The sequence below is a fragment of the Physeter macrocephalus genome, chromosome 8 (genome assembly GCF_002837175.3).
Source record: "Physeter macrocephalus isolate SW-GA chromosome 8, ASM283717v5, whole genome shotgun sequence".
Classification (NCBI taxonomy): Eukaryota; Metazoa; Chordata; class Mammalia; order Artiodactyla; family Physeteridae; genus Physeter; species Physeter macrocephalus.
The window spans coordinates 11657267-11672439 of record NC_041221.1 but is presented as its reverse complement, the minus strand read 5'-3'; the positions used below and the strand labels follow the sequence as shown (position 1 = coordinate 11672439).

The window sequence follows — 15173 nt, the reverse complement described above, 5'->3', positions numbered from 1 at the left end:
GAGAATGGACTTGAGGACACGGGGAGGAGGAAGGGTAAGCTGTGACAAAGTGAGAGAGTGGCATGGACATATATACACTACCAAATGTCAAATAGATAGCTAGTGGGAAGCAGCCACATAGCACAGGGAGATCAACTCAGTGCTTTGTGACCACCTAGAGGGGTGGGATAGGGAGGGTGGGAGGGAGGGAGATGCAAGAGGGAGGAGATATGGGGATATATGTATACGTATAACTGATTCTCTTTGTTATAAAGCAGAAACTAACAAATCATTGTAAAGCAATTATACTCCAATAAAGATGTTTAAAAAAAGAGCAAAAAATAAAGCTACCCTATGGTGGGGGGGCGGGCTGTGTGGGGGTAAATTAGAGTTCGGGATTAACATATACATTCTACTATATATAAAATAAACAAGAAGGATTTACTGTACAGCACGGGGAACTACATTCAATATCTTATAATAAGCTATAATGGAAAAGAATCTGAAAAAGAATATATATATAACTGAATCACTGTGCTGTACAGCAGAAACTAACACAGCATTGTAAATAAACTAGACTTCATTAAAAAAAATTTAAATTAAAAAAAGTAAAAAAGAATTAATGATTGAAAGGATGTGAACATGTAGTGACCAAAATAGCAGTTAGGTCAGTAGAACTGGTAACAATTTAAATAGTAAATCAGTCATATGGCAATCACAGAATCTTTAGTTCCTCCCTGAAGGACATGGATAACCGTATCTGAAAAATATTCCTGAGTTGTTTTTCAGGTGCTAAAACCATCACCAAGTGGAAGAAGTTAACTACTCGATGACCATGAGCATGTAGCCTCCAGAACTACTGCTGCCTGAGGATTGGTAAAATGTGACCCTGCCCCTTACCTCACCATCAACCAATCAGAGAACTCTGCCCAAGCTGATCACGTACTACAAGACTCTCTCCCTCACCTTGCCTTTAAAAATGTTTCCCTGAAACCCATCAGAAAGTTCTGGTCTTTTGAGCACTAGCTGCCTGGACTCCTCGCTTGGCATCTGCAATAAACGCCGCACTTTCCTTCACCACAACCAGGTGTCAGTAGACTGGCTTTACTGCAAGCGGGTAAGCAGACCCAAGCTTAGTTCGGTCACGAATGAATGGACACCTGGCCCCTCGTGGGGCAGAAATCTGCACCTACTTTGGCAGAAAACTCAGAGACACTGAACCCTGCTCCCTCCTGCAAAAGGGAAGATGGACGTTGAGTCAGGGCTTTCTGCACACGTGCTACTGCAGCTCTGGTCTACTTTTACCAATTCTTCCTCCTGTGGATTCTAATTTTTTAAATATCAAAGGACCTTGGGATTTTATCTTTTCTTATCTAGTTTCTGAAGAAAAAAATTGAAAGTAATAGACAGGCAAAAGGAAGGAAAAAATCCTACATATATTCACTCTACAGAATCTTCACTGTTTTACCTTTTGGTATATTTCCTTCCAGACTTTTCTATGCCCTCAGAGGGCATCTGCAATGTTGGAAAACATGGATTAAACATATACAAATAGTATGTTACCTCACTTACGTTTTCGTATACTCAATATGTTTTTTCTTAAACTCCAGTTACCTAAATTTAAAGCAAGGGGTCCGACCAATAACATGAAAAAGTGCCATAAATATGGTATCTGCTCAATCTTTCCCGGTTTTGAACACTGAAGTGTATTTATTTCAGTTTTTAAAAAATTTAATGATAATGCTCATTACTTTGAATTTAGAAGTAATTTACCTAAAAACACACTGAGCATGGTACTTGAAAATGTAACTAACATACTGTTTAAAAGTTAGGTGTGCCCTGTTTCCTGAGTTTGTAGATGTCCTGAGTATGTATACAGACGGTCCTTGATTTACGACGGTTCTACTTGATGATGGTGCAAAAGTGACATGTTTTCAGCAAAAAACGTGCTTCGAATTGTGAATTTTTATCCTTTCCCAAGCTAGTGATGTGTGGTCCAAAGTCTTTGTGATGCTGGGGAGTCGTAGCTGCAGGTCCCCGTCAGCTACAGGACCAGGAGGGTGAACACCCGAGATACCCTGACAACCATGCTGGGCCCAGACAGCTCTTCTGTTTTTCATTTTCAGTACAGTATTCAGTAAATTACAGGATATAGTCAACACAACTAGAAAATAGGCTTCGTGATAGACGAGGTTGCCCAACTGTAGGCTAACGTACGTGTTCTGAGCGTGGTTAAGGTAGGCTAGGCTATGCAAGGATGTTCGGTAGGTTAGGTGTATTAAATGCATTTTGAACTTATGATATTTTCAACTCATTATAGGTTTATTGGGATGCAACCCCGTCATAAGTGGAGGAAGCTCTGTACTCAATCTAGAGAGAACCCTCTTAAAGTGGGATCCACACTCATTTTGCCTGCCACCTGCATTTCCCTTAATGTAGGCGAGCCTTCCCTAACAAGCACACAGACTTGCTCACTGGCCCCTGCTGTTCTTGACAGGACTCCTTCAAGATTCACTGAACCAGCTCCCTGCTCTTGGAGAAGGACATTACTTCCAGGCCCTATGCCGTCATCACGATGCTGTCGGAGTGCCCTGGCTACATGATCCTTTCGACCTCGGTCCTCACCGAGCGCTGGGCGTGCAGACAGGTGTGCTGTGACCCACAGAGGTGGATGGTCTAACACAGCCCCGGCCCCAGCAGAGCTTAAAAGATACGGTCACGAGGACGCCGCGTACCGCCTGACCCCCACGGGTCACGGTAGTTTGGAGACAGAATGACAGCAGATTCGTATGGGAGGTAGGGAGGGAAACCAGAAAGGGTATTTTACTTTATTTTTAAGCCAGCTGAAAAAAACAGAAGCAAACAGGGTCTGATAACATTGCCAATGGGTGGGAGAAAGATTCCCATGGGGCGAGAGAGACAGTATATCTTCCGGAGCCACGGCTAAGCATCACCCACACTGCTTTTGAGGCTGAACAATTAAGAACGACTACACAGGTGTAACTCTCCATCTTCCAAGCCACTAACCCTGTGTGCTGACCCTCTCCTGTGCCAGCCACATGGTCTGATCAGTAAGTACACGACGCAGCTCAGAGAGCAGAGAGAAGTTAAACTTGGGTGAGAAATTAAACCTCTGAGTAACAGGGAAGGAGAGGGCCATAAGGCGAAAGAGCACTTCTTTGCAAAAATGTTGGGAAGCTTTAGAAAACAATCTGCATTTTTATGATTTAGCTAAGGGCTGTGCCGGCAAACATAACAAATAAGAGCTTTATATATTTCATATAATGTAAATAATATTAAAATATATTGCTATATTGTAAAAATAGCAAGTGAATGGTTTCTTTTTTATTGAAGTATAGCTGATGATTGAAAATGTGTGAGTTTCAGGTGTACAGCAAAGTGATTCAGTTTTTTATAAATATATACATATATGTACGGATACATGGCTTCTTTTTTTATAAATTTTTTTATTTAATTAATTTATTTTTGGCTGTGCTGCGTCTTTGTTGCTGCACGTGGGCTTTCTCTAGCTGCGGCAAGCGGGGGCCCCTCTTCGTTTCGGTGGGTGGGCTTCTCACTGCGGTGGCTTCTCTTTTTTTTTTTTTCAAGTCAAAATAATTTTAATCGGCAAAATGTTATCACTTCAACAGGTATTTACACTGACGACACAAACATTGTTTAAAAGATCTCAATGAGATAGTTGAAATTCGCTTTTTCTTATTCCGTCTTCAGAATCCATTGTGCATTTTTACACTCAGAGCACATCTCAGTTCAAATAAGCCGAATTTCAGATGGTCAGTCGCCACCCGGTGTCTTCTCTTGTTGCGGAGCATGGGCTCTAGAGCGCAGGCTCAGTACTTGTGGCTCGCGGGCTCTAGAGTGCAGGCTCAGCAGTTGTGGCGCACAAGCTTAGTTGCTCCGCGGCATGTGGGATCTTCCCGGACCAGGGCTCGAACCCGTGTCCCCTGCGTCAGCAGGCGGATACTTAACCACTGCACCACCAGGGAAGTCCCGGATATACGGTTTGTAGGTAACGTTTATTTCAGGTGTACAGCAAAGTGATTCAGTGATACACACACACACACACACACATATCAATATAAAGTTTATTTCGCCTAGAAATAAGCTGTGAAGCGGAACTTGCAGGCATTCATTACTTGCCCTTCTTTCTTTGGCACCGGGACCAACAGGCCTTGTGAGCCCTGAGTACGATCTCTAAGTGCACCTCCAGGACAGGGGCCTAAGGCAGGGCAGCAGGTTCCAAACTGGGGTGGGGTGGGGAAGCGTGGCCGGAGGAGACAAAGGGAACGGGATCAAGCCACACGGAGGTTCCAGGGAGTCTGGGTTCTTGCCCTCAGCTGTCCCTTGTCTGTCCTCCTGCCCGTCAGAAAGAAACCTGGTCGGCCCTCCCTCCTTTCCAAGGGTTCGCATCTTGCATTTAACCAACCAGGGACTGAAAAGATTCCCAAAAAATTCCAGAAAGATCCAAAAAGCAGAATTTGAATTTGCATCCCGCAGGCAACGACGTATGTAGCATTTACATGGTATTAGGTGCTGTATGTAATCTAGAGATGACAAAGTGTGTAGGAGGGTTTGTTAACAGGGTAAATCCGCAGAGTTCTCATCACCAATTTTTTTTTCTATTTCTTTAATTTTCTATCGATATGAGAGGACGGATATTCACTAAACTTGTGATAATCACTCCCTGATGTTTGTAAGTCGAATCATTATGCTGTATGTCCTAAACTTATACAGCGTTGCATGTCCATTATATCTCAATAAAATTGGAAGAAAAAAAGAAGAGAAAAAATAAAGTAGACGGGAGGATGTGGGTAGGTTATGTGCAAATATTGCACCGCTTTACATAAGGCACTTGAGCGTCCGTGCATTTTGTTATCCGCGGGGGTCCTGGAATCAATCCCCCATGGATGCGGGGGCTGATCGTAGTAGTCACAACCCGCTTGGTGTTCCAAAACTCACTGGAAATCTGAGAAATGCTCGTCACATCAGTCAGCTGCCACTTTATGCCTGTCCGACCGGCGAACTCAGAAAGCTGGGACACGCGAGTGTTGGTGAGGATGGCGGGAGACAGAAGCCTAGCAGGCAGGCCCATTCTGGAAGGCGTCGGGCTCGACTGAGTCACCTGAAGCTGACACGCACGCTATGGCTCCACTCCTGCGTATGTAAATCCCAAAGAAAATTTCAGCCAGGTCCACAGGGAGACCTGTGAGTGTGCTCCCCGCACAGCATCCGTGTGGTGATAAGCTAGAGGCAATGCGGAGCTGTCTCCCAGCCCCCAAGAGGGAAAGAGGAGGAAAATGCGAGGACTCGTGCCGGCATGATGCAGCTGGGAGCCGCTTCGGAGGAGAAACACCCACAGCACGACGGGGCCTTGGGCATGGCGCTGAGTGACACAAAGAGCCAGGTCTGTAAGAGCACCGGAATGCAGGCTGGCAAAACAGGACAGCCTGGTCTGCAATTAGGTGTTCAAAGAGAAAGGTGTCATTAGACGCCTCCTCCAAGCGCTGGGAGAGAAGTCAGAGAGGGAAGTGGGGATAAAGGGAGAAATCAGCAAAATGAGGGAGGCTTGGGCCGTGGCAGTGATGGCGTGGCAGGCAGGTTAGCTCCACCCCTGGTACAGAGGTGAGAGTCGGGGAGTGTGGTCAGGCCACTCAAGGTGGCTGTCCTCTTGCTGTCTGTCCATCCCCTGCTTGACCAGGGCCTGCTTCACCGACAGCCCACTCACATGACTGACCTTCCTACGTGCTTGCCCCACGCTCAGCTAGTGACTGTTCTTATCAAAGGGGCGGTGAGGGGCCTGGTCCTCTGCTGGTTTCCCTGGTAACCGATGAGGCAACCTGGGGCCAGTTCCCTCCCGTAACTGCCAAACTCCCCCTGCCCCTAGGAGCAAAGCCTGCGGCCAGGTCCTGCCCGCCTCCGGCGGCCGCGGTGGGCTGTCGCTCCAGGACCTTGTGCCAGACGTGTCAGCTGCCCCATCCGTTAGACCAGTGATGTCTCTGTTGCTGACTCTGGGCGCTTTCTTGGGTCTTGAAGCTGGGCACGTGCAGGGCTTGTAGGCCTGCGGGGGGCAGCCCGATGGGGAGAAAAGGGGGAGGGGTAGTCCGAGGAGGGGACACTTGGGAAGCTAAGCCCCGCCGGGGGAGGGAGACTGTGCGTCTGTCCTTTCCCGGCGGCGAGCACAGAACCTTCCACAAAGTCGAGGGACTGAATGTGAGGCCTAATCGCCCCCCATGAAACACGAGGAATAGGGAGAGGCAGGGAGGCCAGAGCAGGGAGGGCTGGTGCCCACGCAGATTCCAGCAGCTCCCAAGGATCCTGACCAGGAAGAGTCGGGCCACATCTAGAAAATGAGCACAAGCCAGTGGGACTTGCCCATGAGTGCAAAATCACAGGGAAATGGAGGGGAGGCGACATCCAGCTTGTGGACACACGGTGTGAACCCAGGAGAGCTGGACTTGCAGCGTCAGAGTTAACTTCATGGAAATCTGAAGCCAAGATCAAGGGCCTCCACAGCTGAGTCAAGAAATGGGCCATTTGAAGAGAAAAGATATGGAAGTGGAAAAAGCTGAACCTGGATAAAGGGGGGCCAGCCCAAGGAGGTGGGAGTGGGTCGTCTCACTCGGGGGGACCTTGGCCACGGGGGTTCAGTGCTCAGAGCCTCGGTATCCAATGCTCATTTCGCTCGAGCCCAGCACTGATCTCACGTCTCAACGTGATCTTTCCTTTGCTCCCGATTCTGAGCGGATGTGTCCCCCGCACGTCACCTGGGGGACTGCGGAACGTAAGACGGTGTGCAGGGCCGGGGTAACGGAGGGGCTCCAGAGCCCGCAGCCTGCAGAAGCTGAGCTCCCTCTGGAGCCTGGTCCCAAGGCGGGGAAAGCACCCTCTTCCTGCCTGTCTGGCAGGCACAGGAGGCGGCAGCACCTGGATAAGGGGCACATGTCCCTCAGGAGCATCTCCCAGGCCGCACTGCTCATGACGGCACGGAGTAAGCCTGGCCGCAAAGCCAGCCTGGCCCCGTGCGCCATGCTGTCCCCTCTGAACCCCTCGTTCGTGTGAGCGCCGGACTATGAACCAAAGACTCAACCTCCAAACTCTGCGTCCAGCCCCCAAGCAGTCACGTGTCCCCCCAGAGCGGAGGTCCCAAGCCAGCGGGTGTCAGGATGCAGTGTCACGGCCGGCTCTCACCACCACCCTTGGGCTCCCAGAACTGGATGCTCTTCAGTCACGGGGGAGGGTGACAGCTCCTCCCCGGCCCCCACTGGTGGGAATCAGAAACCATGGACACGAGCCCTTCTAAAAACACCGGGTCAGAGGCAGCTCCTGGAGGCAAGCCTGTAACCAGGACCAAGTTCACCTCTTGTGTAAAAATGGAGAAAATGAGAAAGCAAGCCCTTTGAGGGCAGCCCCCATGCCCTCCACACGTGGGGTCTCCCCCGCGGCACTGGGCCTCGTCCACAATCCATATGCAATAATCTATCTGACGACAAGCAAATTCGCTGTGAAAACCTTATTTAAAATAAAACCACCAGTCAGAGTCGATTTCTGGAGAGTTCTTTTTTTTTTTTTTTTTTTTTCCTGGACACAAAAGGTAATTAAATCTGAAAAGGAATGGTTTTTTTTTTTTTACAAATTTTAAAAATCATTACCCGGTTCTTTATATTTGTGCAAATTCATTTTGCATAGTTTATTTCTGTGTTAAAAATACACTGGCACACCTATTTACCATGAGATTGTGAAAAAGGGTGCAGGTGACTGCTTTAGGGTCTCACGCATTTTCCAGCGTAATTTTTAGTGGATATTTTATATTTACTTCATTCCTAATTCTAACACGTATTTTTATTTAACGCATCTTGCCCATAAAGTTTGTTTTCTTAACATCATGGTTTGCCTTCGGGTCTCATGAGGCATGAGGAGGGGTACCTACCTTGGCATAGTATGGGAGCTACCAGAGAGGCTATTTCCTCTTCCTCCCCCTCCCCTCCCCCTCCCCTTCCCCTCCCCATCATCATCAACATAAATGGCCAGTAGGGGCAGAGCTGAGGTCAGGGCCCAGTCTCACCACAGCAGCTGGGCTGCGAGTCCTTGCTTGGACCCCACTGTGGTACCCACCTCTGAGGACAGGCCTCTCACTGATGCTCCGGATGCTGTAGACAGCACTGGACAGGGGCACATCTGGAATGAGCTCTGCCAGCAGGTAGCCAGAATACCAGGCGCACAGGGAGGCGAAGATGAAGAACACTGCCTTCAGGGTGCCTGCGGACAGACAAGACAAGACACGTTGGGTGCCTCCCCTCCTGACCCTCTCCTCCTCGGCCTTCCCTGGATGGCATCCCTGCCCCAGTGTCAGCAGGATGCCCTGAGGCGAATCCCCCCAGGAGGCGGTGGGCCGGTGAGGGCCCGGGGCCACTCAGCGGAGCCACAGGAGCGGGTACCAAGAACAGGATGTGAAAGCGGTCCAGGCCGAGGTTCCCTACTTGCTGCTGTGTTGAGTCTCAGAGCTTCCTCAAAGGCTCAGGTCAAGGACTCATCAGGCGGCCCCGACAGGGGCCTAAGGACAGAAGCGGCCCTTCCCTCGTGAGCCGCTGGAAGCTCCTGGAAGCAGACGGAAGCTCTGGGGGGCGGCGGGGGCAGCTCTGTTTTGTCTACTGCTCTGTCAGCAGTGCTGAGGATGGTACCTGGTGCCCGTGAGCACACAACCGCCCCGTGACACTGGAAGAGGTCCCCAGACTGTCAGTATCCTCAGAGACAAGGCTGCGGGGACACCCAAGGTTCCTGGTGGCAGAAAGTCCCTGCAGAGAGTTTGTCGACTCCGGAACCTTCCTCTCAATTCTGCAGGAAAACACACTGCCCGGCTCCTGGGTGACAGGAGGCTTAGGGGACAGCTCTGTCCCTAAGACAGACAGAAAGACCCTGCCCCCGGGTCTTTCAGATTTTACCCCTTAAACAGCTCACAGACCAGGACTGTGCCGGATTACCAAAACCGCCAAGATTCAGGGACGGCCCAAGGCCCTGCGTAAAGGGACCTCAGGGATGGCCCCATCAGCGTTTATGTACTGATATGTCCAGTCCTAAGAAATAAGAAGAGGACGGGTGGTTGGATGGATGGAAGGAAGGAAGGAAGAGGGTAAAACAAGAGGAGGGGAGGGGAGGGGAGAGGAAGAGCCCACCCACCTGACCACACACCCTCCTCGGCTGCCTCGTTTCTGTCCCCTCTCAGGCCAAGCATCTGGAAATAACCGTCCTCTGGATCAGCCTCCAGGCCTCACCTTCCACCCACGGCTCTGGGCAGCTGTGCTGGTCTAGGCCTCCAAAGCCTCCAGGCTGCCAGCCCCAGGCCCCCGATGACGGTCCTGACCTGTCCATGTCCCCCCAGGGCAGCACCCACACTCCTGCGGCGGGCTGGGGGTGTCTCCCACGTTGTCTCTGCTGGCTTTTCCCTCACACGGTGCAGCCTGGGTCTCTCCGCAGGATCCCAGATGAACTGAGACCCAGACCATCCTCTGAGCTCCCGACAGGCGTGTCCCCTTGCTGAGCCCTCTCGGCACCCGGGATGTCTCACGGGGCCTGACACTGAGCACGTCCCAGATGAAACCCTGGATTCTCCCCGGCTCCCCGAGGCTGTTCCTGCCCCACACCTTGCCCAGGACAGGGTCAGATGTCTGGGCCTCTTCCTGATCCCATGTGCCCCCCTGCCAGCCCTCAGTGGGACCCACCAGCCAGTCTTGCTGGGGTGACCTCCACAGACTTTGCTTCATCTCTACGGCCTCGGTCTCCCCAGGCCCGCAGCATCTTAGCTCTTCTCTCTCGCTGCTAGAGAACCGACGTGCCCCCGGGGTTGGGTGCTTATCTATCAAAGGGGTAGAATAAAGAATATATCTCATCTTTATCCCAGTTACTGGCACAGAACTCCTAAAACCTTTGGAATTTCCTGACAGGAGTGTCTGCTGTTGTTCATAAGAGGCCCCTTTCAGCCACGCCTGAGCTTATGCTAATAAGGTGGCTCAGGGTAGGTCCTAGGATAGCTTCCGGGGAGGGGCCAGCCAGTCCAGAAACACCCAGCCCCACCCCCGGACCTCCAGGAGGGGAGAGGGCAGGCAAGCTGTCCTGTGACCCATGACAGAATAAGACCCCAATGAAACTCGGGACTCGGAAGCTTGGGGGGCTTCCTGGTGGGGAACACACTGATGTGCCGGGAGGGGGATGCACCCTGATTCCCAGGGCTGCGGGCACGGAACTCCTCGTCACCCTGTATGTCCCTGCATTTGGCGGGTCCTCCTGACTTGTATCCTTTAGAAAAAAAACTGTAATCTTAAGCAGAGTGATGCTTTCAGTGTTCCTGTGAGTTGTTCTGGCAAATTGTTGAACCCCCCCAGGAATTGTGGGAACCCCCAGATTTGTAGCCAGCTGGTCAGAAGTGCGGGTGGCGCCCGAAGCCCGTGGCTGGCACCTGAAGACAGGGCAGCTCGTGGAGGGCACTGCCCTTAACCCCTGGGCTCTGGAGCTTATTGTGGGGGTCGGGTGTCGGAGCTGAGCTGAATGGCTGGACACCCAGCTGGTGTCAGAGGGCTGGTGTCTCCCCGCCCAGAGCCCTGAGCAGAGAGCAGTGGGTGTTCCCCGGCCCCCTTTCCAAATGTGCAACCGCAGCCCTCCGGCACCAAGCCCGGGGCATCCTCTCTCTCCGGGCGGTGATGAATCGCAAACCTCTGTCTGTCAGTCCGGCCGTGTTGAGCCCCGGATCTAGGCTCCCTCTTCACGCCTAGCACCTAGAGGATCCCCCCACGGGTTAGGTTATATCGGGTCAGTATTTGCTGGTGTTTGCCGGGCGGCGTCATCCTGGTGAAACGGGATGCCTCTGTCTCACCTGGACCATTTGGTCTTTTTTCAAATGTATATTTCAACATCAATTATTTCTTTCTCTTCTCCAAACCACGCAGTCCCTAAGATGGTCCGAACGTAATGCAGAGATGGCTTCCCGCTGGGAAATGCCGGAGACAGCGCGGCCGCTGCAGTTCCTAGGATGGAGGGATGTCTCCGAGCCGGAGAAAACCAGCCACAGAAAACACAGTGAGAGCAACAGGTGAAGCCGGCGTGCTGTCCTGGAAGTTCCTTTGTTTGCTCCGTGCTCCAGCCGTGCTGACCCGCTGCGGTGGCTGCCGTTTCCTGCTGCGCCCTGGGCGCTCTCCTCCAGACCCCTGGCCACCTGTCCCCTCCCTCAAGGACCCCAGTGCGGCTCCGTGGCCTCCTGGGTGAAGCCTGCACAGGCACCCTCAGGTCAGCCCTCCACATGCCTTGTCGGCGCTGCCCACCGTGGCTCTCCCCTCCAGGTCCGTGCCCGCATAACTAGGACGGTGCGAGGGTCACAGGATGTTCCGGAAAACGCCGCTGGATGCACCCTGAGGGAAGAGTGTGATCTGACTGCTGGAAACATGGATTCAGCATCGATAAAAGTCTCAGGTTCAAAAACAATAGTTCAGTGTCCCGTGTGTCGAATCACAGCCAGACTATTTCATCCAAGTGTCGGATTTGAAGAAAACTGGCAAAGCAGAGATTATTCAGATCTTCTGAATGTCACACGTGAGATCTTTGGGTGAAGAGTCGCTTTTGATTCGGAGATGACTGAAAGGGAGCGCGATGTCACCTCTCGGATACCTTCCTCCCCGCGTGGAAGGGAGGCACGGTTTGGTCCCCAGGTGGACAAGGACACACGGGGGGAAGCGACAGGGAAAACAATGAGGAGACGATAAAAGCCACGCGTCCTCACAAGGTGCGCTGTGAACCCCGGGCTTGTGGGACCACAGGCGCCCCTCCCTGGACATTTTCCAGGGCTCCTGGGAAGGCTACAAAGCGTCTGTAGTCCGGGTGAGGGGCGCAGCGGCGGACCCCCAGGCCAGGTTTCCTGCCGCGGCTGCGGAAGCCATGACTGGAGCCAGAACCAGCTCGGGGAGGGAGGCAGGCCCAGCAGCGCGCACTGGGACCAGTTCATCGTGAGAAGAAGGCCTGCACCTGGGATGGGGCGGGCACGGGCTGGCGGTGGACCCTGCACCTGGGCCAGCTCGGGGAGGGAGGCAGGCCCAGCAGCGCGCACTGGGACCAGTTCATCGTGAGAAGAAGGCCTGCACCTGGGATGGGGCGGGCACGGGCTGGCGGTGGACCCTGCACCTGGGATGGGGCGGGCACGGGCTGGCGGTGGACCCTGCACCTGGGATGGGGCGGGCACGGGCGGGGATTTGTCTCGGGAAAGGCGAGGGCTCAGGGACTCGGCTAAGACAGCTCTGGGGGCGGGGTGGGGGAGGGCCTGCCCTGGAAGGAGGGGTCCAGCAGCTTCAGAGTTGGGGGGCAGGCAGAGGAAGTACACACAGCCCGCGAACCTTCTGTGGCTCTGTGACCAGGATCCGGCCTTTTCTCGTAAGGTAATAAAGTCGACACCAGCCCGTGGACACATCCTAAGCACTTCGACCCAGCAGGCGCCCGTGAGTATTGGAGCAAAGGCCCATCCCAAGCACAGGTAGGAAGCCGGAACTTCCTCCTTTGAGGCTCTCTTTTAGGGCGCACGTGTGTGTGTCCTACCCTCACTCCACCCTCAGATTCCTGGGGGCCTCAGGCTGGCCCTGACACCTCACTTAGGCAGAGGGATAAAGCAGTCCTGAAGCCAGTGTACACGAAGGCAGGCTGCAGGTAAGGGGGGGGTTTCGGGATCCCCCTCCCATCCAATCCAGGGGCGCTGCAGAGGGCCATCCTGAACCCATAAGGACAAACTTTGGAGGGACTTCCTTCCCCATGAAGTGGATGAGGATGAGGTTTGTCACTGGCCACCTCCCCACGGGAACCCACATTCCCTCGCCTTGAGGCAGCCACACCTGCACCTCTTGTCCCTGAGGGGTGGATAAGCCAGACTTGGGGTGCAGCTGCTTTGCGGCTCCAGGCTCTGCTGGCCCCAGTGTCTACTGTTGTCACTGTCCTGCTGACAGAGGCTTTTTGGCAGTAGGGCTGGGAAGTGTCACAGCTGAACACCTCAGCAGGTTGGCAAGGTAACCCACCTTCCAAAGTTCACATGCCAACGCCCTTAATTTTGAAGAATTAGGATGACTCTGCTCTAGGAAGCTTCCTCCAGCTTGTGAAGGGTGGTGGTGGCTTAATTTACTCCATCCCTTTAGTCTGAATGTCCTTCTTGTGAGCTGTGTCCCTACCTGGGACAGACCTGGGGCTTGACTGAAGCATCGAGGGAAATGCTGCTTCCACGAACGTTACCTAATCTTTAGCTCACAAAATCAAAAGTGATGTGGCCTTGAGCTTCTGTGAGTCATTTCTCTGACAGCCACACACCCGGATATATGCCAACCTGGTGTGACCTCAAACCTTGATGTGAAAGGACCAGGTAGCTCACAAATGAATCACGAGGGCTGCATGCGGAAAAAGCTGTGGGTGGAGGGAAAGCAATCATCATATTCAGCATTTTCCACTAAGCGAGCAGCAAAATTGGACGATAAGTATATAATACAGGCACAATGAAAACAAATTCTTCCAAAATAGCTGTAATGAAAGTCAGTGCCCCAAGGGAGATCTTTTCTCCCAAGAAAAGAGATATGTATCTCCTTGCATTTATCTTACAATGCACACAAGTTACCAGAGACAGTGCTGTTCACAAATAAATGGTTTTGTAGAAGACTTGACTATTTTACACAAATAAAAGTCTTAACATTTGGCTTTCCTACCCATTGGGGATGGAGCAGAAAGGGGGTGCTCAGAACATTCTGCAGTGTGACCACACAACCAGGAGGCCACTTAGGAAGGGAGGAGACCACAGAGTCAAACACCTGGAGGCAATGACCTGCCACTGAGAGCTGGGGAGCTGGTCCCTAGAGAGGCCAAGAGAACTTCCCAGTGTTGAACTTCTGATTTTTGCACAGTACGCTGCCTTGCTCTGGGAGGACTCCAGATTCCTCAGATTATAGGAAGAAACAGCAAAACCAATTAGAAAGGGAATGCGTGTCAGAGGCCGCCCGTTCCGGGACCCCAGAGCGCGTTGCATACGCAGGCAGGCAGGCAGGCAGGCAGGCAGGCAGGTAGGAGAGGTGCACGGAGGCCACCTGCAGGAAGGCGAGCCCTGGGAGACGAAACGGCTCGGGAAAGAGTCGGAGGTTTTCTTTCCTCCTTCCTGTTTTTCCCCCCAAATCTTCTCAGGCTCAAGTAGTTTGATAGAATGGTGTGTGAGGGGAGGCCTTATAGAAAGATGCTACCGCAACTGTTATAATAAGGGACAGTGGGACAGTCCCTGCTAACGAGTCCCCACTTCTCACCCACCCACAGGCTGGTGACTTAAAAGGGGTTGTCTCCCTGTCTCCGCACTCTCCATCTTTTCCTTGGCTGGTCAGGTGGACCTGCGTGCCTCTAACCGGCGCCCGGGGGCCCCCGTCCTGGCCCGGGGGGTCGGGGATGCGGGCGGGGCGCGCCCCTACCGGCCCCCGCGCTCGGCTGCAGGGAGCCCTCGCCCCCTGGGCCTCACTGGGTCCGGCTCCAGCTGCGCTCAGCCAACTCCTGCTTTGCAGGCAAAACGTCACCGTCACTGACCTGCCCGCACCCCGGCCCTGCACGCAGCTGGGGCAGCGGCGGCCGGCAGGAGGGCGGCCGGAACCCCAGCCGGTTTGCCCCGCTGGATTCGCCCGGCGCCCGCCCGACCTCACGTCTGAGCGAAGAGCCTCGCTCGCGCCCCGTGCCGCCTCCACCCCTGGCTCAGCGCGCCAGGTGCCAGCCAGGGCGAGGGGGCGAGTCTCCCGTGCCGGGGGCCCCTTCCCTCCGCCGCGCACTCACCGGCAGACGCGGGGCGCATCTTCCAGCTGCGGCTCCGGACCCTCCGGACCCCGGGCCGCAGCTCAGGGCGACCGAGCTCAGGGAGCGTCGCGAGGACTGGGCGGCCCCCTGGGCGACACGCCCCGGGGGCCGGCCGGCGGCGGGGAGGGCGGGCAGGTGCGCGGGGCAGATGCGCTGGAGGCGCCCTCGAGCTCCGGCTCTGCGGCCCGGGCTGACGGGGGACCAGAGAGAACGGGCGGGTTTTGCCCTGAAGGGAGGACGCCGTCCCTTTACGGCTGGCGGCCCCAGACCCCAATCGAGTGTCTCACAGAGTCAGGTGACCGCCAAGATAGGCCTATTGGGCATATTCTGAGTCGGTGAGA

At 53.6% G+C, this 15173-nt stretch overlaps 1 protein-coding gene across 6 annotated transcripts in view; it reads right to left on the bottom strand.

Moving 5' to 3' along the window:
- FAM3B (FAM3 metabolism regulating signaling molecule B) overlaps nt 1–14943 on the bottom strand; it is a 36125-nt gene extending 21182 nt beyond the window's left edge. For 3 of the 6 annotated variants that reach the window (XM_055086428.1, XM_055086429.1, XM_055086431.1), the window contains exons 1-2: nt 9717–9814; nt 8113–8256 (exon numbers count right to left, since the gene is read on the bottom strand). In XM_055086428.1, the coding sequence (XP_054942403.1) occupies nt 8113–8256; nt 9717–9792 (220 nt within the window). In that variant the 5' untranslated portion in view covers nt 9793–9814. Of the gene's footprint in view, nt 1–8112; nt 8257–9174; nt 9231–9716; nt 9815–14811 lie in introns of those variants that run through there. The other 3 variants (XM_055086432.1, XM_024120348.3, XM_055086430.1) reach the window with 2 other exon arrangements.
- Nucleotides 14944–15173: the final 230 nt, after the last annotated feature.